This window comes from Eschrichtius robustus, chromosome 2, assembly GCF_028021215.1.
Source record: "Eschrichtius robustus isolate mEscRob2 chromosome 2, mEscRob2.pri, whole genome shotgun sequence".
Lineage (NCBI taxonomy): Eukaryota > Metazoa > Chordata > Mammalia > Artiodactyla > Eschrichtiidae > Eschrichtius > Eschrichtius robustus.
In genome coordinates, this window is record NC_090825.1 from 51,652,231 (window position 1) to 51,679,993 (window position 27,763).

Here is a 27,763-nt window from a genome sequence, read left to right on the forward strand (position 1 = left end):
ATTAAATTCAGCCTGGTTGCATAAGATTATGACAGTAATTAATGAGTCAGATTTTTAAGTGAGTTGAAGATAAACCGCCTGGTTAAGAAGGCTTTTCCCTTTTGTTCCCCCGCTGTTTATTGAAATGGAAACTAGAATACCAATATTCTTAGGATTCCACTAAAAGTGCAATACTGACTTTTCCCTGTGTCTGAATTAAGTCAGGTTTGAAACTTGTTGGTTACTTGAATTCACACATAAATCAATACCAATTTGGTAAAATTTAAATTGCAATTTTCAAAATAATGCAACAGACTGACCCAATTTTACTCTCCCCTTTGGGAAAAAAAAAAAAAAGCTGAACTACAGATTTATCTCAGGAATGACCTCTGAGGCAAGTCATATAATAAACATTCATTTTATTTGTTCTTTTTTCCCCCCATCCATTTTTCTACCAAAAAAAGCAGACTGTAAAATTTAAATCATAGAAACATCAGAAGTTCTTACAAATAGGCTGCTTGTTTTAGTTTAAAACGTTTGACTATCCTTTTAAAGTTTTCAAACTTCTCTCCCTCCACATAAGCAAGCTTTTACGTTTACTATTGCCTGTCTATTTGAAATAAAGTAAGGGTTTTATCGCTATTGGGTGGTGGGTTGGGGGAGGGGGAAGTCATAGGATAGTTTTTGGCACAGATTTATTTAAAACAAATATTAAAAACTCCAGATCCTCCTGAAAAGTAGTGAGGATGATATCTCACTACTCTTGCAATATCAGGGTTTTTTTTTTTTTCCACTGACACACAAGTGCACCTGAAAATACAAGTTGCATAGCAGTGATTACACAAACCTAGAAAAGGCATGCTCACAGCTGTTATGAAGAGTGAAAACTCAAAGTACACTTTACGGTAATGGTGTCAATGATGATTTTTAAATATATATGTATTGTCACTTGAGAAAAAGAAAGATCATTTAAACAATTTGACTGTGAGAAACTCGGTGTTGAGTGGACCACGGTAAAGCTAAATTGTTTCAAATGTACATAACAAAACTTAAGTGTGGTGCATTCACCACTCTGAGGACACTAGTCATTGAATCAGAAAGATTATTTAACAAGTCTCCAGTTCTTAAGATGATTTATCCCAATACCTTAAATGATAACATTCTCTATTGAAATCAGACAAAAAGGCAGTAAAATATGGTTGAGCACGGGCGTTCCACACAGTAGTTATGAGTTGCTCAAAAGAGTGGAGTTCTAAAATTTATTTTGATTTTCTTAAACTCACTCACTTGTGACCAATCTCATGTGCAATGGTAAAAGCTGAACCCAGGCCAATGTCTTCATTAATGCTGCAGCTCCTTTCAGGCTCACACATTCCAGCCACAGAGGCCAAGCCTGAATAAACAGAAGGAGACACAAAGGGTCAAGCCAAGGTGTTTCAGTCTTAAAAAGCCCATACTTATAAACGCCTGGATTCTTTTTAATAACCTCCATGCACAGAAGGAGCAGTTGGCAAAAGGTTAACTTTCTAGTCATTTGCAAAATCACTGGGGGGAGTTTCACTTTGCCGGCTAGACATTAATATTTTTTGAACTGCAGTCAGTGCTGGAAAATGTCTAGACTAGGGGTTAGATTTATAAATTTTACTTCTGGTAACTTGGGACCACCTAGTAACTTGAGCCAGAAGAGGGAATTCAAGAAAGCATTTCTATTTTAACATTCTTCAGGCTGTAGAAAGCAAAATATATCCACATTATTTTTCTAAAGAGATCTGTTTAAGTTTAGTGGGTTCATAAAAATATACAAGCAACTTTTTAGTTACCAAAAAAAGGGAATCCCAAATGGTTTTTAAAAATGACATTTTTATAAAAACAAAAATGAATGATTCAAAACAGAAAAAGAACTGTTAAAGATGGGAGGTTTTTGCATTTTTTTAATCTTCTGAAATTAGTCCTGTAAGTGATGCAACAATTTCTATAAGTATTTTAATGGGCGGAAAGTCATTCACACATTCAGCGTGGTTCTCCCCTCTCTCATCCCCCTTAAATGCATTAGTTTTAGTAATAAAGCAAAAACTATGGTGTTAATTCACTGATTCTAGTGAAATGTTATATTACTCAAGGTATTCTTCCCTTGGGAATTTTAGTATGTAAAAGTTTTAATATTTATTTCCAAATGAATATCATGCTCTGTGATTAGTTCAAAACTTTAAAATAGTGCTGAGAAAAAAGAATTTTTGTGTGAAAGATATAATGTCATGTGTTATAAGGAAACAGATGCCAAATCATACTTAACACACATATGTACTAAAGTTATTTAGAAGAAATTGAAGGAAAAGTAGGAAAAATATTTTATATGATAGTAGTCTACTATCAACACCCAGGTATTAATAATTACTTTCCCACCAAAAGTGATTTCAATCCAATTCAATTAATATTTACCAAATGCAATAAACAATGTTCTGCGCTAGGTACAAAGTCCAGTTGCACTAATTTGGAACGGTAAAAGCTATTCAATTCATATTCTTACTGACAAGAAAGCTCTAGAAATTGTGTATTTTTGTATGTTCTAATATGAAATATCAACATTAATAACCACATTGGAAAAGAGCTGAGGTTAGTGTTGGATTTGCTGATAGACTGTTTGCTTTTCCTACTGATTTATGTTGCAAGGGGGGCAGGAGTTGGGGAGGAGGTGATTTTTGCCTCACAGAGTTAATAATAGTGATACCTTTGTTCTGCCCTTCCATTCACTTAGAGGTCTTGGGACTTGAAGAAGAGGAAGTAAAGAGGGGCTAGTTGAGGCAGGATGACTTAATTTTTTTTGGTTAATCAAAAATATTTAATGAATATTACTTCCAAATTCCACTGAGAGAGAAAGAGACAGAGAGAGGGAAAATACGAAAAAGTTTGCAGTACTTTATCTGCCTTTAAGCTATTGGGTTCAACATGGTCCATGATATGGGAAAAACAAAGCCACTCTATTTGAATATTGTTTCTATTTCGAGCTTTATGAAATTTGGTTTAAAAAATTGCTAATATTTATTGTTAAATTAACATTACTTATATTTCCTGAAATCTGTTATGTCATTATCTTTTTGTTGTTGTTCTTCTTCTTCTTTGGTATGTGCCATATGGCCCTATTTTTAATTGAGAATTCCAGATGACTCCCCAAGGTGTATTTGTAAGCACAGATTTACTTATGCATCTGATATAAAATTGTTAGCTCTACTAAAAGAACAACCTAAGAAAAAACATATCTGAGAAATAACTATTTGTTGAAAGTATAAGGTAAATCTTAACTAAAATAAAAGAATAATTTAGATGCTAATGTATTTTTCACAACTTCCCACCATTTTTTCTATTCCTGTAAAATTGAAGCTGTCAGAGTTCTTATGTGTGATTGTGTTAATAGGGGTTTGATTACTATTCGGGTCATTTAGATTTCCTCAGTTTGATGGCCACAGTTTGCACCCTGAAATCTACTTAGCCAGGTTACAACTGGTCACCAGCAGTACTAAGCAAGAAAATATCCAAGAATCAGCATGAAAACCAATATGAAAGTTACCAGAAAGACCACTCAAAAAGAAAAAACCTGATCAACTGTGCTGATAATATATTTTCCACATATTAAAATCAACACATGTATAAACAACACAATTCATTCAGTTTTCAGTATAAGAAATAGTATAAAAATAAGTTATAATGGTTTATAATTTGAAAAATAATTTATATTAGGATTGAAAATATACTGACATGTACCCAAGTATTAAAATATTGATTCTGGAAATTAATAAACTATCCCAAAGTATTAGGCAGTGTTATTATTCATGTCCCAATGAAGAACATATCTCAGTATAAATAAACTACCTTCAAAAAGCAGAATAGAACATGTATAGATACATACATATGCATATAGCTATACATATATATTTCCTCAAAATAAACACACTAGAGAATACAAGCTAGAGCTTGTAGCCTCTTTGAAACTTGGTGAATATTATACCTAAAACTGATTAAGCACTTAGTAAATGCTTATGGAGTGTGTACAATACAGGGAATAAGTTAAACAGTATAATTTCTACATTAAATAACACCAGTTCATTTCTATAGTAAACGCCTTTATATTTCCTTAAATGACTTAAAAAATATCCTTGCAGCATAAGGGCAGATATTACTCCTACATCATAGATAAGGAAATTGAGGAACAAAGAGCTAAATAAACTGTAAAAGGTAATGCACTGAAACTGCCAAAGCCAGTTGTTGGTATTCAGCTCAGGTTCCCTTCCTTTGGATAATTGTTGGTCTTGTTAACCTAAAACACTGTGAAGAAAATCTTTTTGATGTGAGCTCTCTCAGCAAAGAGTTCTTTCTCTGTGTTATGATTTTAACCAGCAAACTTCTCCACCATAATACTTGTCATCGGCAAATTGGGATTTCTCCTTTTGCTGTAAATCCTGAGGGAAATGAGGAAGGAGAAGCCTGGGAAGGCAGGTAAAATCATCAAGAGAAATTTTAATTTTTGAAGAGATGTTTCACTGACCTCTCCAGGAAGTAGGGTAACACCTTTTCTCCCACCTCTACTTTAAATTTGATCATCCCCAAATTCTCATGAGGCGCATAGGAACAGAATTCATAACTATTCCTTTACAGATAAGAAAAGTGAGACTTGTCAGAGAATCTAGAGAATTCACCTTCAGTTGCTTAACTTCTGAGTCTGTAAAAAGTCTCTATGACTAAAAAAAACCCACCATATAAAAGCCTCCTGCTTTTACTTCAAATAATTCTAGTTGCTTAAAATTTAGTCTACTTGAAAGCTACCATTTTCCCCCATTTGTATTTGCAGTTAACTTTTAACCACTACAAAGTTATGCTCTGCAACAAAATGATTTTTTAATTTCTAGAATACTATAGAATTGCTTTAAAAAAAAAACAAGTGATATTTGGGAAGCACAAGAAAGATAATTCTGTCCTCTCTCTCCACCTCTGGCTGTAATATTTTATAAAATTGGTTTTATTCTGTTCAGGTAATAAAATGTTCCAATAATATCTTTATTTATGAGGATATAATCTTTCCACAAAATTGGACCAAAAGAAGTACTGTTCTTAATGCCTCTCCATGAAGTATCCCCTAAGTTTTTTTTCCCTTTCCTTCCTAGACTGAGATTAAAGCTGGTTGCTTTAATTTGCTCTCAAACTCCTTAGTATTTTTGGAAAATACATTACAGAGATGGATTATACGAAAATGAGTGGTAACTTTTGATTTATTATTACTGTTTGATGATTTTGAATCACCTCCTAAGCTGTTTTTAATCATCATTCTACTTGTTTCCTAGTAAGTGACATAAACACAAAGGTCAGGTTTACCAGTTTATAGGCATAATTTCAGATGTGGCAGAAAAAAAAATTACCAAATTAATAATAATGAAAAGTAAAGCCATTGGACCAAAAAGACAATCTAAACTATCCTCCCTTTATAAAAAACTTACCCAGTGTTCCACAGGGCTTATTTTTATAAGTGCAGATATCATATCTATAGAGGAGAAAAAAGAGAAATGAAATTTGTAATCTGATCAAATTTGTAAAATATTTTTGTATATTCATCACATTTCTTTCATGGAGCTCTGGTTGTCAGACCACAATCAGCGCAATTATGAGCAGCCAGCTGGAGTGTCGGCATTTTCAGCACTCTGGGGGACAAGCCAGCTGCACTACACTCACAGCCTCTGGCTGCAAGCCAATGGGACACCTGCCAGTAAGAAAGAAAGGTTAAAGTGGATTTTTGTAATTGCAAGTTCCATAAAACCATCTACCATACTGTTTTGAAGCTAGAATAGCTTGTCTGCAGATTGCTACTGCTTCTACAAAAAGCAAATGGGTGGCTTTTTATTCCCAATATCTTTTGGACCTGCTGGAATATTTTTTTATTATAGCCACAGACTATATTTTACACTTCTGAGCTATAAGCAATATTTGGAGTTCCCTTAACTCTAACACAGGTTCTTGTTTAAAAATAAACTAGGGGACTTCCCTGGTGGCACAGTGGTTAAGAACCCACCTGACAATGCAGGGGACACAGGTTCAAACCCTGGTCCAGGAAGATCCCACATGCCACGGAGCAACTAAGCCAGTGCGCCACAACTACCGCTCCTGTGCTCTAGAGCCCGTGAGCCACAACTACTGAAGCCCGCACGCCTAGAGCCCATGCTCCACAACAAGAGAGGCCACTGCAATGAGAAGCCCGCGCACCGCAACGAAGAGTAGCCCCCGCTCACCGTTACTAGAGAAAGCCTGTGCGCAGCAACGAAGACCCAACGCAGCCCAAAATAAAATATAAATTAATTAATTAATTTTTAAAAATAAGAATAAACTAGGGCAATACAGCAATGGGAATAAAATTGATATCACATAGTTTTCCTAGTTGTATACCAGCAATTTAGTGTGGTTAAAACACAAATATTTTACAAACAGCTAAATAAACAGCTCAATAGAAAGCTTTCCTAATGATGGTCAGATACTTATTCTAATGCTGTACTATATTATAACTCAATACAAAAGATGGAATCCATAATGCTGCATATTTAAAAATATATTACATTTAGAATGCTAAATCAGTATTGATGTGGACATTTATTTTTAGTATTTTTATAATATCTTTGTAAACTAATCTCTAAAATCAAAAGTATTCAAAGTTCTAAAGTGAGAATAAAAAATAAAGTTAAAAAGACTGAACGTTTTTATTTGCCTACAATTTATGCGACAAATGAAAAGATTTTCAGGAAAAAAATAAAATTTCACCAACTAAATGAAAATCCAGGTTGTAAGTTTTTTTTTTTAATTGTATATAAATAATGGTTAGTCCATAGTACTAGAGGAAGGCGTTAATAATTAATCCCATTCTTGTTTATCAGATCGAAACTTATTTTCAAGAAACAAATATACCAGCATACCACTGGTTATTCTCATTAAAATCCCTAGAGATTCCCTTTGCCTATTCTTGAATTTCAAAATCTTCATCTTGTTCACTTTACATTTGAGAAAAGGGATTTCTTCTCCTCTTGCATACCATTCTCTTCTGACCATTCACATATTCATCTCCTCTCTTCTCTTGTAATTGGAAACCACAGGATTGCAGTATCTGGTACACTCTTGAATATAAGATAGAGAGAGGGTACTTGGTGTACTTACCAAAGCACCAGAAAGTATATTCTGGGTGTCACAACCAATTTATCTTGTGATTATATGTGTAATGCCTATGACATTACATAGACAGAACCCATACCAGCAGTCTTCAACAAAATGCAAAAAAAGGCTTCTCATGGGTAATGCAGATATAAATGTTTAAACGAAGCCTATTTCCAAATCCTCAATTTCCATATGTACCCTTTCCTAAAATTGATTTGCCTGAGGATGCATCTGCAAGTCACCAGTATTCTGTCCCTCTTTCGAGTCTCACAATCATCCTGTTTCTACTTTACAAAAAAGAAAGCATACTTCTCACCCATCCCAAACCTTGCTATGGTGCCTTGTTCTGTCCCTCTTTCGAGTCTCACAATCATCCTGTTTCTACTTTACAAAAAAGAAAGCATACTTCTCACCCATCCCAAACCTTGCTATGGTGCCTTGTTCCCCACCCACCCCTGTGGGTAAAAGTCTTCAGCGCATTAATGCAAAGGGATAATTCAAGAGTGCATTGGGGGAAAACCAAGATGGTGGATGAGTAGGAGGACGTGGAGTTCGTCTCTCTCCACAAATGCATCAAGAATACATCTACAGATGGAACAATTCTCACAGAACACCGGCTGGACACTAGCAGAAGACCTTGGACACTGGAAAGGACAAGAAAGATCCCCGCACAACTGCGTAGGATGAAAGAAAGAAGGGAAAAAGAAGAGGAGAGGCAGCGGAACGGGATCTGTACCCCTGGGGTTGGGGGGGGAGCTAAAGCAGAGGGGCGAGTCCCGCATCTGGGGAAATCCCCTCACTGACGGGGAAATCAGTTGGGACAGAAGGGGAGCATCTGAGGCTGCTGGAGGAGGATGAAACGGCTTGTCTGTGGCAGATAGGACAGAGTGAGAACTACACAGATGGTCCGTGCCACAGCCCTGGGCGCCCCAGACTGGGACGTGTGTCTGCTGGTGCACACGGGGGGCGGGGGGAGGCGCTGAGAGCTGGAACATGCGGACTGAAGAGCAAACCTGGGAGCAAAACTGCTGTTGGCCGCCGAGGAGACAGCCTGAGAGGACGGGAGGGAGGAAATCCGCAAACAGGAATGCTTGTGGAGGAAACCCAGACTGCCATAGAAGCAAGGCACCACTGTTGAGTGATGTGCAGGGGGTGGAGCCGCCATTGCGGCCTCTCTCTCCCCACGCGCCGGCCAGCTGTCCCGCCAGGCACCAGGAAAAGCCCCCAACAGGGCTGGCCTTCTCATGCCTGCCACCAGGAGCTACAAAAAGCCCCCACCAGAGCTGACCTTCTCGCGCCGGCCGCCAGGCACTAGGAAACGCTCACCCTAGGGCCAGATCTCTTGTGCTTGTGGCCACCGGCTTTCCCGTGCATCTGTCGCCACCGGGGCCCCCGTGACCCAGGAAGTCGTGCCACCTCTGCGCCCTGTCCTCACCGGGGCAGACCCGAATGCTCCAGGGCAGCCTTCGGAGCAGACTTATGTGGGTGGCCCACATACAGAGGTGGGGCTAAAACCACAGTTGAGCCCCAGGCGCAGAGCAACTAAGGAAGAGGAACAAATGAAGCACCGGACAAAGGATTAATCTCCAAAATAAACAAACAGCTCATGCAGCTCAATATCAAAAAAACAAACAACCCAGTCAAAAAATGGGAAGAAGACCTAAACAGACATTTTTCCAAGGAAGACACACAGATGGCCAAGAGGCACATAAAAAGATGCTCAACATCACTAATTATTAGAGAAATGTAAATCAAAACTACAATAGATATCACCTCACACCGGTGAGAATGGCCATCATCACAAAAACCACAAACAATAAATGCTGGAGAGGGTGTGGAGAAAAGGGAACCCTCTTGCACTGTTGGTGGGAATGTAAATTGATACAACCACTATGGAGAACAGTATGGAGGTTCCTCAAAAAACTAAAAATAGAACTACCATGTGACCCAGGAATCCCACTACTGGGCATATACCCAGAGAAAACCCTAATTCAAAAAGACACATGCACCCCAATGTTCACTGCAGCACTATTTACAATAGCCAGGACATGGAAGCAAGCTAAGTGTCCATTGACAGATGAATGGATAAAGAAGATGTGGCACATATATACAGTGGAATACTACTCAGCCATAAAAAGGAACAAATTGGGTCATTTGTAGAGACGTGGATGGACCTAGAGACTGTCATACAGAATAAAGTAAGTCAGAAAGAGAAAAACATCGTATATTAATGCATATATGTGGAATCTGAAAAAATTGGTATAGGCCATCTTATTTACAAAGCAGAAATAGAGACACAGACGTAGAGAACAAATGTATGGATACCAAGGGGGAAAGAGGGGTGTGTGATGAATTGGGAGACTGGGATTGACATATATATACTATTGATACTATGTATAAAATAGATAACTAATGAGAACCTACTGTATAGCACAGGGAACTCTACTCAATGCTCTGTGGTGACCTAAATGGGAAGGAAATCCAAAAAAGAGGGGATACCTGTATACGTATAGCTGATTCACTTTGCTGTACAATAGAAACTAACACAACATTGTAAAGCAACTATACTCCAATAAAAATTAAAAAAAAAAAAAAAAAATAATGCGTTGATCCTGGAAGATAATCGTTTATGAGCAAAGCAAGAAAAATTGAAGGGGATGACACTTGTTTCATCCTGGGAAGACCTGGGGTCTGTCAGTCTGATTGTTTATAAATCAATCTATATACCTATCTCACATTTAGAATTCAGAAGTGAGATGGTTGTCATGGAGTGTATTAACAGGTTGATTTGACCTAAAAAATGAAGTCAGGCTTGTTATTGACTGATAGTAAGTCTGACTTAGCTAAGTAGTTTGGGAACAAGGAATGATTTAGCCAGTCAGATTTTATGCAGACATTTTTCATGACTGAATGAAATAGGCAGCTCCAAAGTTTTGACAAAATTTATTTAAAGCATATACACAATATATAAAATGTTTTTAGCTATAGTCTCTGTAGCTACTTAAACTTGTGATAAAAAGTATTTTATTTTACTTATTTTTTTCTTTTCAACTCACTGCTTTTATTTATTCATTAATATCTTTATTGGAGTATAATTGTTTTACAATGTTGTGTTAGTTCCTGCTGTACAACAAAGTGAATCAGTTATATGTATGCATATATCCCCATATCCCCTCCCTCTTGAGCCTCCCTCCCATCCTCCTTATCCCACCCCTCTAGGTCATCACAAAGCGTCAAGCTGATCTCCCTGTGCTATGCAGCAGTTTCCCACTAGCCACACATTTTACATTTGGTAGTGTATGTATGTCAATGCTACTCTCTCACTTTGTCCCAGCTTCCCCTCCCCACCCCCACCCCCACCCCGTGACCTCAAGTCCGTTCTCTAGGCCTGCGTCTTTATTCCTGCCCTGCCACTAGTTTCATCAGTACCGTTGATAAAAAGTATTTTAGATATCAGCTTTAATATATACAAAGTGGTACATCATTTTAAAAAATTATCTTAGGAGGCAAATTAAGCAAAAAATTTGAAAAGCACAGATAAATACAACTTATATTTCCACCTCAAAGCAGTCCTTTCTCATCTCCTTTCCGTGTTCTCATTTTGCCTACACCCTTTATATTATACTCATGATGAATATTATTTCATTCTGTCGTGACTGCAAAAATACCTACACAAAGGCTAAAGCCACCAACAAATAATACAAGCTAAAGCATCTTAGACTAGGATAATTCTATTTGCATTTTCTTCAGCTTTCTCCAATCCTCTAATATACCTATAGAATTCTCGATAAGCCATTCTATAGGGAAAAGATGGGATTTCCTAGTGGCTTCTTCATTCAATTCACACTCTATCCTTCTCTATTCTATATTCACAGAGAGCAGTTATGATCTATGCTTCACCTTTAATACCAAGTACTAAAGAGCAACATTTTTACATTCATTCTTTCTTATACGGATGTACTGAGCACTTATCACATGCCCAGGTATAGTGCCATATACTAGAACCTAAAGATGAATCAGTAAGTTGTAGTCTATTTGGGAAAAGACACATAAGCAGATAAGTTACAAAATAATGTGAGAAGATGATTAAATAAAATAATGTAAAAAAAGTTAAACTTAATACAACAGAGCCAATACTTATTAGCTATTATAATTATTGTCACAGTTCAAGTTATATACAAAATACTATGGAAATACAGATGAAGGAATGGTTCTACAATAGAAAACTAGGAAACAGATTCATATATAACATAACATCTGAAACAGATTTTAAAGACGTAGCCAGATAAAATAAAAAAGGAAAGGGTATGGCATAAATGGGGAACTATGAAAAGTTCAGAGAGGCTGAAACATTGAACATATAGGGTAAAATAGCAGAATACAAACTTGGAGAGTTGGTGTGGGAAGGAGGGCTATTAACTACCTTGAATGCCAAACCAGATTTGTTTTTTCCTACAGGCAAAAGAAAATTAGAAAATAAATTTGCATAGTAGGAAAGTTTTTTTTTTTAAAGTATGTTTATATGAATGTGTATACAGATTAAGTTTGTACACAGATAAAAGTCTGGGAGCTTAACGGTGGGTAGCTGAGAAGGAGGTGGGAGAGTAGGGAGAATATAATGATTTCTACTCTATTATATAAATTTCTATATAGCTAATGTTTAATCAGAAAGCATTTCAGCTATGCTGGCCTCTGATGATCAACACAGGAGATAGTTTATAGCTAGTCTAATTAATGTTTAATAAATGTTGAAAATGTGTTTTTCATTGAAGAAAAAAATTAATGGTGTTCCAGATCTGTAGATTTGCAAAAGATTTCAGAAGCACTCTACTGCTCTTCATGAACACTTACAAGAATTCAGCAAACATTGTAGGCTATACACTTAGGTAAAGCTTCTGAGACTTGTGTGTCCGCTCATTGGTTTGGAGGATCATGGTGCCAACTGACAACTATAAGGGTAACAGAATTCTGTCCCTAAAATATGTTCATGCACACATTGAGTGCATTTTTTCACGCAAAGTATTGTCAGAGCACTGAAATAACAACTGAAATGTCATCCAACTTATAAAATAAGGAGTATGAACTATTTTGTGCCTCCTTGTTTATTTAATAAATATTTGTATGTTTAATGAAATTTGATCTAAAACTCCCCTTCATTACAATAGATAACAACACTCACTCACCAAACCCTCAGAGTATGCCTGATCATATTCACTTAGGTCAATTTGAAACAATAAAAATTCCTGATTGATGGAAGGAAGAGGTGATACAGTAATAAGAAAAATATTTACATGTAGCTCTATCTATCGTGATACATACTTCTAAAAGACTAGATTGAATTTCCACTTCAACACAGAATTGATTAACACAAATATTTTTCCATTCCTTGATTGTGTGTGCTTGTTAACAACATTGTGTTATCTGTACATAACAAAATGTTCAGCCTAAGTGCAAAGTAATCATTTGAGACATTTTTTAAAAATTAAAAATTGCTTTAATTCCATTACTTCCATACTTTTATAAACTTAGTCTTTCACATTTTACCTTTTTAAATGTGTTTTTTATGTTATTTCATATTCCATCCGTTTTCTCATAACTATTTTTCCTTCTTTTTCACGCATACATTTCTGAATCTTTCCTTTCCTACAAATATCGTCTTTGCCCCATATTTCTACAGATGATAAGAATCTTGGTGAGTTATCTAATTCAAGCTATGCTATGCTTAAACCAGAACTTCTCAAATTAGGCCAAGGATGAACCAGCTTATCTCAGCTTCTATATATATCCCTCAGTCTTCTCACATCTAACCTCTAAACATCATTTTTCCACATTATGCTATGATAATCCTCACAAACTTCACACTGCACCCCTTTCTTGTGATTTTCTCATTTTTACCTCACATCAAATTCACTCTAGACTCTATCAACTCTTCTCTGCCATACTGTGGTTTTGCCTTATTTTCCTCCAAACCTGAGCCACTTCGGGAAAAACTGCAAAGAAAAAAAGTGCAAGGAATCTTGCTTTAACCCAAAGATATAATCTGTGTGCTTTTAGGATTTACCTTGCTGCCACATAAATTGAAGAAAGAAGAGACAGAGGAAAAGGAGTTTCCCATTACCCACTCTCAGCACCCTTTAAACAAATCGTCTCTACTAAATCTTGACCAACCCAGATGTGGCAGGAGCACCAAAACTTGGGCCTTTGGTCTAAACTACAGGCTAGGCTAAGAAGTACACTGGCATCCTAAGTAGCGAGAGAAAAGCTGAAATATGATTAGAAGAGGTTCTCTGGATTCTGAAAAACAGCACTTTATCACTGTGGTACTTTTTTCTTTGTTTTCTTTTCGTGAAAGAATAATAAAGGGCTCAATCAAGGCAGGTGAAAAAGAGCTAAGAAACGTGATCATGGGGATTCTATGTAAAGCCAGATACATAAAGGAAATCAGGGTTCCTTTTGGGTGAGCAGATGAATGCATACATTGTCATTTCCTTACCCTAAGTTCATATGGTTGAATTCTGAGCAAGATCAAAACCAGAGTTGGCTAAATATCTGCTACTGTAACATTGGTATACTTTTCTGCTGTGGATACTTTCAGCTACTGAACCTCCTAATCACTTTGGCTAGGCATGGCTATCAGAAGAAACTGACCAAAACACATAATGCAGCTCCATTTTAAGGTCTGCAAAATATAGCGCTACCTTACGATGATGAAATACCTAGATGGGTTCTTCAAACCTTTTCCAAAAACTACATTCCATTCTTATGTAGGAGAAATGATCATTGCAAAGAAGCATTCCTTTCAAAGATCTACGTTTGAAAATGGAATGAATTAAAATCTAAACTTTGAGCCTCATTTGTTTAACACTGAGTCACAGACCAGCTTCCAAACAGAACGTCCTATGTACTGTGCTGTCTCATTTTGTTCTCTTAGACGTGGTGGTGAAAGCCAAGTGATAGTGACACAGCACGTTTCAGCTTTCTTTACATGTACTGATATGAAACACGACCTCAGTTCTAAAGACAATTGTAATAAAATAATGAGGAGAAAAGTTATTTTAACCCAACATGTGTGAGAATGTACACCACTTTTTATGATAAATGAAAAAGATTATAAGACCACCTGCCTTAGTTTGGGCTGCTATAACAGAATGTCATAGACTGGGTGGCTTAAATGACAGATATTTATTTCTCATAGTTTTGGAGGCTGGGAATTCCAACATCAAGGTGGCCTCAGATTCACTGTCTGGTGAGAGCCCACTTCCTAGCTTGTACACAGCTGGCTTTTCCTTGTGTGTGCACATGGCCTTTGATTGGTGCTTGCTCATGAAGAGAGAGAAAGCTCTGGTGTCTTTTCCTCTTCTGATAAGGGCACTAATCGCATCATGAGGACTCTACCCTCATGACCTCAACTAAATCTAATTACTTCACAAAGGCCTCACTCCCAAATACCATCACACTGGGGATTAGGACTTCAACACTGGAACTGGGGGGGTGGAGGGGACAAATATTCAGTCCATAACATTTTACTTCTACCCCCCAGATTCACATACAAATTCATGTCCTTCTCACGTACAAAATACATTCATTCTATCCCAACAGCCTCAAAAGTCTTAATTCATTCCAGTATCAACTCTAAAGTCCAGAGTCTTACCTAAATATCATCTAAATCAGATATGGGTGAGACTCTAGGTATAACTCTCATCCTGAGGCGAAATTCCTTTTCAGTTGTGAACTTTTGAAACCAGAAAAGTTATGTGTTTCCAAATGGAGCATTAGGCATAGAATAAATGTTCCCATTCCAAAAGGGAGAAATCAGAAGGAAGAAAGGGGTGATGGGTCCCAAGTAAGTCCAAAACCTAGCAAGGCAAATGCCATTAGATCTTAAGGCTTGAGAATAATCCTCTTTGGTATGACGTTCTCCCCTCCAGAACCACTGGGGTGGTGGCATCACCCCATGGCTTTATGAGGTGGCCTCACCCCTTCAGCTTGGCAGAGGCTGCCCACCTGGCTTCACCCACTCTGCTTCTATGAGGGCCCTCCCATGCAGCTCTGCAGGGCAATGGCCCTGCCCTTTGAAACCAGGGTAGAAATAGTCTTGCCTCCCAGGCTGCACAGTCTGGGCCTGTGGTGGGAGTAGGAGCCCTGCTGATCTCTGAATTGTCTTTGGGGTCCTCCTTCCCTTTTCTTAAAGGATAACGCATGTTCACATCCTTCCTTCATTACATCCTATTTTCTCTGTTTCCTTTTGTCCCAGCTGGCAGTGTTTTCCCTGGTATAATCCCATCTCTATTCCTGACTGTTTAGATGGCTGATTAGGTGTGTAGTTCATATCCACACTACTCTCCCTATTAAATGGTCAGTCAGCCACACATTTAGTGTTCTCTTTTGAACACGCTTCCTCACTTTTTGCAATTTGGATAGGATGAGGATTTTCCAAATCTTGAACTGCCAGTTCCTTTTTTGCTTAATAATTCCTTCTTCATGTCTCTCTTCTTGCATTTTGCTACAAGCGGTCAGGAGGAACCAAGGCCCTCCTTCAATGCTTTGCTTAGAAATCTCCTCAGCTAAATATCCAATTTCATCACTCACAAGTTCTACCTTCCACAAAATACTAGAACACAAACATAATTTGGCCAAGTTTTTTGCCACTTTATGACAAGGTTCAACAAGGTTCACCTTTTCTCCATTGTCCAATAACCCTCATTTCTGACAGAGATATCGCCAAAATGGTCTTCCTATCTGTATTTTTATCAACATTCTGCTCATGATTATTTGTGTATTCTCTAAGAACATGGAAGCTTTCTCTACAACTCTCCTCTTTTCTTTCTGAGCTCTCACCAGAATCGTCTTTAAAAGTCCCTTCACAGCAATCTTAGGTTCTTCTAGCAGGCATCTCAAAACTTTTTCAGTCTCTACTCACTATCCAGTTTCAAACCTTCCACATTTCTAAGTATTTGTTACAGGAGTACCCCACTTCTCAGTACCAATTGCTGAATTAGTCAGCTTGGGCTGCTATAACAAAATACCATAGACTGGGTGGCTTAATCAACAAATATTTATTTCTCATATTTCTGGAGCTACGAAGTCCAAGATCAAGGTGCTGGCAGATCCTTTGTCTGGTGAAGGCCCTCTTGCTGACTTGCAGACAGCTACCTCTTTGCTGTATCCTCACATGGCAGAGAGAGAGGGGGGTCTGGTCTTGTTGTCTTCTTATAGGGGCACCAATTCCATCATGGAGGCTCTACCCTCAAAACCTCATCTAAATCTAATTACTTCCTGAAGGTCTTAACCTCCTAATACTATACTAACCTCCTAATACTATAACCTCCTAATACTATAACACTGGGTTAAGATTATAACATATGCATTTTAGGCGACCCCATTCAGTCCACAACACTACTTTAAACAGTGAATTTGATTCAGTTTATGAACTTCACAAGTTACATTTTTTATAATACTCATCTTTTTATCCAAATGACATTAGTTATCTTGGAAAAGTTACTTACTGATATTTTTGAACCCTTAAAACCCAAGACCACCCATATGTATATTATCTGATGAGGTAACATATTTATATTATTATGTGACTATCTTATACAATACTTCTCAAAGATATGTCAGGGTTATTTGCTTAATAAATATTAGGTGTATTTAGCTACTAATTCTTATCTTATGTCAGAGGCTACCAGTGTTTCTGCTCATGGAATGAATTAAAGATTTACCATTAGATTGTAAAACATAGCCCGCCCTAGCTATTCACATGATAATATGAATTTTCCATTCATTCTACTAGGGTTTTTCTATTGGGAAGCACAGAGATAGTTAGCAAAGAATGCCTTTGCCCTTGCAAAACTGTGCCAAGCCATTGCAAAATGTTGATCTATCTGACAAGACTGAAATGTTCGTATCTAAGTTATAAAAGCCTACCAACACAGGATTTTCGTTCCTTGACAATCATCAGTAGCCTCAATTCAACAGATTATCATTTTTGTCCTCTGGGGCTATCCTCAATAGTATTTCAATCCTTTTCCATCTCCTGGTTAACTGATTAACTTTCTCCTTGATTGTTTTGTCACTAAATCATGATATATTCTTTACAATGAATAAATTGTTTCTATATTTCTACACATTCACAAAAATGGGATATTACGTTGTTTGCATCCTGTCTTTTAGCTAACAATATATTTTGAGCATCTTTCTATGTCAGTAAAGAAATATGCACATCATTTTAATGACTTTGTCAAATTCTGCTGTAACAAAATTTAAACAATGCCCTATTGTTGAAAACCTAAATGGTTTCCACTGATATAAACTTAATCACAATGAACATCACTATAATTTTGCACATTTATCTGATAATCTTTTCATATTAAAATCCTAGAAGAGAAACACATTTAAGGATTATCATTCATATTGTAATGATCTCACCCTTGCCCACTTCAATAACCTTATGTCCACCTCTCTCCTCTCTCTTCAGTCTCAAGTCCTATTTACCTTCTTTTGGTTTCCTGGACATACCATATTTCCTTCCATTTCATGAACTTTGACCTTGCGCTTACCTCTATCTGAAACACTTTTCTACCAACCCTACTCTCTTTGCTAGGTTACTCCTACTAATCTTTCAGATTCCTAGTCAATGCACTTCCTCAAGGAAGTCTTCCTTGACTAGATGAGGTTCCCCTAATCAATACTTGTCGAACTCCCTAAATTTTTCCTTCATAGCTCTTATCAGACTGGTACTTTCATGAATGTGTCTTTCCCACTAGACTGCAAATTCTTTGAGATTAGGGACTGGGCTGTTTTGCTCACTACTGTATCCCAGCACCCAGCACAATGCCTGGAGCACAATAGGTATTTAGTGTTTATAGAATTAATGCCCTCTAGAAAAGTTATATCAATTTATGCTTCCACAATCCTATTTCCTGATACCCTTGTCACCAGTTAATGAGAAGAAAGTTATTTTAAGGTATTGAAACAAAGTTAAATAATGAAGTTCTTGTGTGTTTGTCAGGGAAGCAGAATTTTTTTAAAGGTACATTTAATATAGCATTGTCTTGGTAAGTAGATAATGGAACAAGTTTGATTCATTAAAAATTTATCTACTAAAAGATTCTCTCATATTAATAAATTTAAAAACGAAACCACTTTTTCAACAAATATTTACTGAGAGCTTACCATGTGTTGGGATAAGGAAAAACATGGACAGGACTAACTTACTCTTCATCTGAAGATGCTTAGAAACTTTTCTAAGATCAGTAAAGGTTTAATCAGGCATCATTAGAAAGAGAAAATCTTTTCACTCTTTTACACCACTGGAGTACAATTTATTGGACTCAACTTTATTCATTTTAGTTATTTTTGTGCCCTCTTTTTCCTTTGTTCTTTCACAAGAACTGGATAACCTTTTCTCAGCGTAGCTGTATTCATCCTTTGAGATCCAACTCTACTTATAACACCCTAATTTATATCCTTAAGTATCTCTTGTTGGGGTGAATGCAAATATCTTTTATCCAACTCTACCTTATATGTAGCTTATTATTCCTGAAGCATAACTCTGCTCATGCCATTCTCCCACTCAAAAATTCAACTCTCTCCAAAAATCTAAACACTATAGCTTGGAGTTCAAGAACCCTCAAAAATCTCAATTTACCTTTCTAGAATTATCTTTTACTTCTCCCTATATATGTCTTTTATTCTAGCTAAATTTGACTGGTGGTGCAGTGGTTAAGAATCTGCCTGCCAATTCAGGGGACACGGGTTCGATCCCTGGTCTGGGAAGATCCCACATGTCACACAGCAACTAAGCCCGTGAGCCACAACTATTGAGCCTGTGCTCTAGAGCCCGTGAGCCACAACTACTGAGCCCGTGCACCACAACTACTGAAACTTGTGTGCCCTAGAGCCCACGTGCCACAATTACTGGGCCCACGTGCCACAACTACTGGGCCCACGCGCCACAACTACTGAAGCCCGCGTGCCTAGAGCCCATGCTGTGCAACAAGAGAAGCCACCACAATGAGAAGCCCGCGTACCACAACAAAGAGTAGCCCCCGCTTGCCGCAACTACAGAAAGCCCGCACGCAGCAATGAAGACCCAACGCAGCCAAAAAAAAAAAAAAAAAAAATTGACTAGATACTCACCACTGTCTAAAAAGGCCCTCATCTTTCTCACGTCCCACACTTTGATCATGCAATATCCTCCTCCATTTATACTGTGAAATTCTAGACATTCTTTAGGCTCAGTTCCAATATCTTATCCTTCATTATGCCTGAAGTGACCTATTCCTTCTCTAATTATTACAGCATTCTGTGTTTCACAGTGTTGTTTTATACCACAGTTTCTTATATAAACTTCCTTTTCCTCCCAGATACTCTCATCAGTATTTAGGGGATATAATAAAATCTGCCCCCCCAAAAAAAGAGAGAGAGAAAGAAAACAAAATATAATGACTGTGAGAGTTTGATGGGTTTCTTATCCTTCGGATATTTATATTTCTCATTGTAAAATTATTAAATGGTCCTCAGATCATGATTAAGCTTTTCATGTGGTTTAGCAACAAAGAAGAAAAGTGCTGATTATGTTAACTTGTACAGTTTAGTCCACTGTCAGGCCTATTTGTCACTGTAAATTAATAATGAATGGGGCATTTTTATTCCATATAGATCAGTTTCAAAAGTTTGGTTAATTGTATATCTTTAAAAGTGGATTTGAAGGCTAACAAAAATCAGATTTTTAAATCTCCAAGGTTAAGGGCCAGGTTCTAGAGTATAATAAATTCACCTAATTAATAAATGCTACCCTGAGTTATATATTTTCTTCTTTAGGGAGTAAATAAGAATCTCAATATTCCCTCACAGCTGTAGGAACAAACACATCATGTACTTTTAATGTTAAAATATTTTCAACCATCACAGCACCTAGAACAAAAATGGATAAGATTGTTGAATAAAAAAAAGGTTCGTTTTCTAAAAAAATAAAATAATTAATAGGTTGCTCTTTGGTTAGAAAACAAATTACCTGCCTATAAAAAAATACAGCTTCGTTTAGTACTAAAAATTAATTTTGACATCACATAGGATGGAAATGCTTTATAAACAATGTAAAATTGATCAGTCCATTTTATATTATTTATAATATAAGGACAGTTTATACAAATAACTTTACACACTTACTACATACAAATTTTTTTTCTTTCTAAGTTTTTACTATAGCATCCTTTTAGTTTTACAGAACATGGTAGACCACAAGAGCTCTTTGCCTTAAAATAAAGTACATAGCTTATTTTGTCTTTTTCCTCAAAAACCTCAAAACCAAAGAAGCTATTTAAAGCAAAAAAGGAAAAACATAATATACATGTAAAGCACTGCTCAATAGGGAGAAGAATTTTTCTATTGTTAGTATATGGGTCTTTTAAATCTAGCCACAAGCAACCAATAGTCTAGTTCTGTTTGTCAGTACTTTAGTAGTTGATTTGAAAAGATAAATAATTTTTATTTGTGGTCAGTAAACTATTTAACAACATTGATTTTAAAAGTCTGACTGTGTTTCCAAAATGCATATGAACAGGCTACTCTTAGAAAAAAACCACAGCATCTTAACATTTGTAAATATGTATATAAAATAGAAATATAACTTAAAACTTCAACATAATCATTTCTCTCTTTTATTGATATTCACCATCAAACCAATGAACAGTTGTCGTTTGTATTCTAAAATATGGTCTAGTTAAAGAAAGTGGGGACAGAGGTCATATTGACTATCCTTCTGATTTAATGGAACATCATACTACACTGTCTTATTAACAGAATTGATTATAACTTGAATTACATTACCTCTATCAAGTCAACTAGACATATTTTCCATAAGGACTGATCATAAGTCAGAATTAACTGTTAATTTTCCTCAGTCAGAAAAAGAGAATGAAAAAAATGCAGGTTTACTTAATGAGCTACTACGATCATAAATGCCTCAAATGCCCTTTGAGCAGTCTGATGTAATCACTTAGGATCCACAGTGTTGCAAAAGATTTCACATGTCCCATAGTCACTTATTTTAACATTCTATGTGTAAAAATTTCCTCATATCTAACTAAATCCTTCATGACACAGGTTAAATTGATTTCTTCTTGTTTGACCTTCAGTGAAGATTGAGACCATCTGTTCTCCATCCTTTACACATAAATACCTCTAAGTCTTCTCTGGAATAATAATAATCCCTGCTACTTTAAAATTTTTCTTTTAGGTTTCTTTGTCAACCCTTTAATCATCTTTGTGGTCCTCCTCTGAACTTCCTCCAAGTTCTCCATGTCCTTCTTTAGTGGTAGAGCCCAGAACTAGAAACAATGCTCTCAAAAGGGTCTGACCAGTGGCAAGTACAATGGGAAAATAATCTCAAGTTTCCCACATTCTTGATTTTTATTTATATGACCTTACATTGTGTTTGCTTTAACCACAACACTACATTGTTAACCCATAATAATCTTATTATTCCTTTATTACTGAGGGGCCTTCCAACTTTACTTAAATATAGTCAGTTACTTACCCTCTGGAGTTTATGATATTCTTCCTCTCTAATCATATTGCTTCATATCTGTACCCTAACATATTTCATTATCCTAGTTTCTAATCAATATTCTAATTTGCTGAATTATTTTAGTCTAACACCACTTTCTACTCTGATATAGTAAGGTATTGATGTCTCTTGCCATATTTCTCTCCAATTCCAATTTGTAATAATTTATTAAGAATATTAGAATAAGTGATCATTACATGTCTAAAAGAGGGGATTAAGTGTTCTGAAAAAAAAATTGAATGCCAGCATTTATCCTCTGAAAAAGTATGATTATGGAGACCCTGTTAAACTTGCTCCATCACCTTCAGGCACTAGCCCAGCACTGTCTGTCTCAGGGGCTAGAGGGTAGAAGATATGAAAAACCAAAATGCTTTCATAATTTCAAAAGGTCTCAAAGAGCTAGATTAAAATTTTCCCAATATACTGACCAGTTTCTTTTGTAGAAAACAATAAAAAGCTTGCAGAATCACAATACATTATAACTATTTGGGTTACCTTGCTCTACTAGGCAGGCCTTCCATTCTGTCATTAACTGAACAAGATTTGTTTGAATAAGTTTACTGATAAATACCAAAAAAAGTACTTTCATAATGACCTTATTACATGTTGAGCTATTTCAGATAAAATACCAAGAAAATTGAATTGACCTGGTTTCCACTGGGTAGGAACTTATTAAGATGGAAGTATATATAGCCAGATAAGATCCATCAAGTCACCTATTGCTATCACACAGACATGAATTATATATTAAACACTGTTAGATTGACTCTTGTATCATTATAAATTATACCTTTTTATCTGTAGTAAAAAAAAAAAAAAAGAGTAAAGGTACTTAAGAGATGAAAGACAAAGATCAGTACATAAATGCCATGGAAAAGAAAAGTAATCATGGTGTTCTATGTTCCATCTGAACAAAGCTGTTCCCGACAAACTTTTATTAAAAATATCAAGTGAGCACAAATACTGTCCTCTACAAAGTGCAAAAAGCAAAAGATGTTTCTAACTTTTATAGTTATAAATAAGAAACAAAGGTTAATTCATTGTTTAAAATTAAAATGGTAACCAGGACTTCCCTGGTGGTCCAGTGGTTAAAGACTTTGCCTTCCAATGCAGGGGGTGCGGGTTTGATCCCTGGTCAGGGAGCTAAGATCCCACATGCCTCGTGGCCAAAAAACCAAAACATAAAACAGAAGCAATATTATAACAAATTCAATAAAGACTTTAAAAATGGTCCACATCGAAAAAATACTATTTAAAAAAAAATTTAAATGGTAACCAAAAGAAGAATTAAAAATGATTAACTATATTAGGAAGATGGGCATAAAGTCAGTGGTTTAAATCAGTGAAATTGTTATCCATAAAAGAAATAAATAAAAGAGAATGTATAAAATTGACAAATCAAAAAACTGTCATAAAAATCATATTACTTATAGACAGAGCACTAACTCTCAGAAGTAACAGCTGGAAAGGAATGGGGCGAGACTATTGCTTATTACCATAATAATACATTATTTTGGTGTTAAAATTTTTCATCGCTTTATTAAAACTTAATCACAAATTCCAAATTTCATATCAGTAAAAACTGCATAATTTAGAAATAACAATAACTCTTTTTTAAAGATTATGAAGCAATTAAGAATATTCTACTTTCTGTAGATTCCCACTTAATTGAATTCACAAAACAGCCACTGAAAGGTGATATTTATAGAATTATAATGTAACTAATAGCAAGCTAGGAACTGCCTCACAATTTATTCTGAATATTCAACAAGGTTTCCTTGGAGGGTGCCAAACTAAAAAATTATTAGCCCTAATGTAGTTAAGATAAATGAAGTGTCATGAAACATTTTGTGGCAAGTATGAAGGCCTGTTTGGCTGGTAAATTTTTTCTATCTGCCAATTTAAAGAATCCATAACCTTTCTTCCAAAACCACTATCCTTTTAGTCTCGTGAGCACTGTAAAAGTAGTCAACTTTTTTTTTAGAAGAGGTATAAATCAAATTTGAAATCCCTAGAGTGCTCTTGCTGTTTTTTGGCCAAATCTAGTATATTGTCTAGTTTTTTCCTCTTGTTCTTTGCCCCTTACATTGCTTCCAAGACTAAAAATTTTTCTGAGCAAAAGTCCTAATGGCCACTCTTGTGGATTCATCATAACCCAAAGGTGTGTCGCAATGCAACGTGGTAATGTTCTGTCACAAAACCATCATACTGACGTGAACATCAACATGAATATTTCATGAAAATGAATCACTGGGTAAATATCAATAGTTAAAAGATGTAATGACAGGATACGTTAAAACTGTACAAGGACAAGGCAATAATCCAAGATGGGACCGTTTTTTGGACACAAAGAGCAAAATTCTAGAATGCAGAATGACCCTCAAAATACCAAAATAGTTGGAAAATTTATCTTCACCCAAAGTTTCAACTTCCATTATGAACTTAATGCCTGTGCTATATAGGACATGATTCTACTCTCACCAAGGAATCGTTATGGCAAAAGGGAAATTGAACTGTGACACCCACATTTGGCATCACTGAACCAAGAAAAGAAGTTTGACCAATGTAAAGATAGTACTTTACTCTTTGAAATCAAATGACTTCTCTAAATTCATCTTTAGCCTGTCATGTCACTTAGTCACTTAGGTTTCAAAATAGTGACCACTTGAGAGATAAAACACAAAGCCACCTTGGATAAATAGAATCGGGATTACTCTACCCATGGGAAATGAGTAAGTTAGGAAATCAAACACCCTCTCTCATGCATGGCCAAGATGCTATTTTAATAAAATTATCAGCTTCATTTAAATTAATTTTTTTGGAGTTTGTGTTAGTATCATAATAGGTCTAGGAACATGTTTAATGATACTAATAATACATACTCTTCATGTATGAGATTATTTCAGAAAATATGTCTGGAATAATAATTGCTGTCATAACATTAAACTATGTATTTTAATTCGGTTTCTTTATTTTTTTAAATGCTTCCTTCCATCCCCTAATTTCATCATTGCATTCCTCACTCCTAGCTCAAACATAAACACACACATTCATACAATAAAGTGATGCTAAGAAACCATTCATGTTAGTATGAGATTTTATTTTAGTACCAGGGCTCCTACTTTTAGTAGACATATTTTTAGCATACATTTAAGTGATTAAAAATGTATACCTTTACAGATTTTGTCAATATAGTTCATACATCCAATTTTGCAAGCTTCATAGGCAGAAAAATACAAGGAATCACAAAAAATTAAAGGCACAGATATTTTTAAATAATAATCCACTGAAATCATCTCATTTACAAATATTTTTTATCTTGAAAATAAAACATTTTTGTGGGTCTCTTTCTAACTAGTTGTTCTCAAAAGAAAGAGCTCTCTGATCTAGGCAAATAGGAGAACTAAATCCTGTTGTGGTGTGGTGTGTTCTGGTGTGTCATTGAACCTGTCTACAATTATGTCAGATGAGGAGTGCTATTCTTTCCCTCGTTTATCTCAAAAGCATATTCCATAAGAATGGAAGGCATGCAATATGAAAGGAAGAGCCAAACAACAGGACCCCACCTCCCAGGATCCAGAGAGCAGCTGGCTAGCCCCAAAGAGCCATGCTTTTCAGTTCTTGTCTTAGGGAAAATATTTTGCACTTTTTCCTGTTTAGAATTTAATATCTTTTGTTTATGTATATTTTCATCCCTGCCAAGGATCGCCTCTGTGTATGTCTCTTCAAATTAATCCAAGCCAATGACACCATACTAATATTTATCACTTTGCTCAAACTCTATTTCGCTGGGAAGTTGGAATTTATTAGGGGTGTTAAGTTCCAACCAAATATTGATGCAGCTGCTCCCTGAAGTTTTAAGGGTATGTTAAAATTGTGTGCTTTGGAGAATGAACAATGAAGGTGTTCAGCCTTCTACCTCTGCTTTCCTTCCATATCTCAACTCATCTTTATTTTACGTTTAAATGAAGATATCACACATTTTTCAGGAGTGATAAGATTAATAATGAAATAGCCTCTAGTGCAGACTGGAAGGCACTAACTGGATTTGGCATGGAGTTTGCTGTGGAGTGTGGTAGGGGAGGGGTGAAGGCAAAGAATGCCAAATAGTAAAAGAAAATTTAACAGAATTTACTGCACTCAAAACTATGTATAGGGCTTCCCTGGTGGCGCAGTGGTTGAGAATCTGCCTGCTAATGCAGGGGACACGGGTTCGGGCCCTGGTCTGGGAGGATCCCATGTGCCGCGGAGCAACTAGGCCTGTGAGCCACAATTACTGAGCCTGCGCGTCTGGAGCCTGTGCTCCACAACAAGAGAGGCCGCAATAGTGAAGAGGCCCGCGCACCGCGATGAAGAGTGGCCTCCGCTCGCCGCAACTAGAAAAAGCCCTCGCACAGAAACGAAGACCCAACACAGCCAAGAATAAATAAATAAAAAAAAAACAACTATGTATAAAACTACTCCATGACCTACACATTTACAGTCAATTAATCTATGACAAAGGAGGCAAGAATATCCAATAGAGAAAAGACAGTCTCTTCAATAAGTGGTGCCAGAAAACTGGACAGCTACATGTAAAAGAATGAAATTAGAACATTCGCTAACACCATATACAAAAATAAACTCAAAATGGATTAAATACCTAAATATTAGACTGGAAACCATAAAACTCCTAGAGAGAAACACAGGCAGGACACTATTTGACATAAATCATTGCAATATCTTTTTGATCTGTCTCCCAAAGCAAAGGAAATAAAAGCAAAAATAAACAAATGGGACCTAATTACACTTAAAAGCTTTTGCACAGCAAAGGAAACCATTGACAAAATGAAAGACAACCTACTGAATGGGAGAAAATATTTATAAATGATATGACTGATAAGGGGTTAATATCCAAAATATATAAACAGCTTATGCAACTCAACATTAAAAAATGAACAACCCGATCAAAAAATGGGCAGAAGACCTGAATAGACATTTTTCCAAAGAGGAAATGGAGATGGACAGCAAGCACATGAAAAGATGCTCAACATCACTAATCATCAGGGAAACGCAAACCAAAACCATAATGAGATATCACCTCACACCTGTCGAATGGCTATTGTCAAAAAGAACACAAATAATAAATGTTGGTGAGTATGTGGAGAAAAGGGAATCCTCATACACTGTTGGTGGGAATGTAAATTGGTACAGCCTCTGTAGAAAACTGTATGGAGGTTTCTCACAAAACTAAAAACAGAGCTACCGTATGATCCAGCAATTCCACTCCTGGATATATATCCCCCCCCCAAAAAAAATACCAAAAACACTAATTAGAAAAGATATATGTACCCCAATGTTCATACCAGCATTATTTACAATAGCCAAGATATGAAAGTAACCTAAGTGTCCATCAACAGATGAATGGATAAAGAAGATGTGCTATATGTGTGTGTGTGTGTATATACAAATCACACACATAAATACATACCCACATATATAAACACACACACACACACACACAGAGACACACACACACAATGGAATACTACTCAGCCATAAAAAAGAATTAAATTTTGCCATTTGCAACAACATGGAAGGATGTGGAGGGTATTATGCTAAATGAAAAAAGCCAGGCACAGAAAGACAAATACTGCATTGTATCACTTATATGTGGAATCTAAAAAATACAACAAACTAGTGAATATCACAAAAAAATGAAGCAGACTCACAGATATAGAGAACTAGTGGTTACCAGTGGGGAGATGGAAGTGGGGAGGGGCAGTGTAGGGGTAGGGGATTAATAAGTACAAACTATTATGTATAAAATAAGGTACAAGGATATATATTGTACAACACACAGAGTATAGACTATATTTTATAACAACTATAAATGGAATATAACCTTTAAAAATTGTAAATCACTATATTATACACATGTAACTTATATAATATTGTACATCAACTATACTTAAATTTTAAAAAGGCTTGAAACAAACAAACAAACAAAACTACTCCATGTGTTGTAGTTACATGAGAAGCATTTAGATA

General features: G+C 36.2%; 1 protein-coding gene across 9 annotated transcripts in view; it reads right to left on the reverse strand.

The window, feature by feature from the left end:
• Window positions 1-27,763, reverse strand: part of ADAMTS6 (ADAM metallopeptidase with thrombospondin type 1 motif 6) — a 282,437-nt gene that overhangs the window by 164,995 nt on the left and 89,679 nt on the right. For 8 of the 9 annotated variants that reach the window (XR_011073073.1, XM_068535408.1, XM_068535411.1 and 5 more), the window contains exons 8-9: window positions 5,466-5,509; window positions 1,267-1,372 (exon numbers count right to left, since the gene is read on the reverse strand). The exons of the other annotated variant lie outside the window; for it this stretch is intronic. Coding sequence is in view for 7 of the 8 variants with exons in the window: in XM_068535408.1 (XP_068391509.1) it covers window positions 1,267-1,372; window positions 5,466-5,509 (150 nt within the window). In the remaining variant the exon portion in view is untranslated. The remainder of the gene's footprint in view (window positions 1-1,266; window positions 1,373-5,465; window positions 5,510-27,763) is intronic. 9 annotated transcript variants of the gene reach the window in all.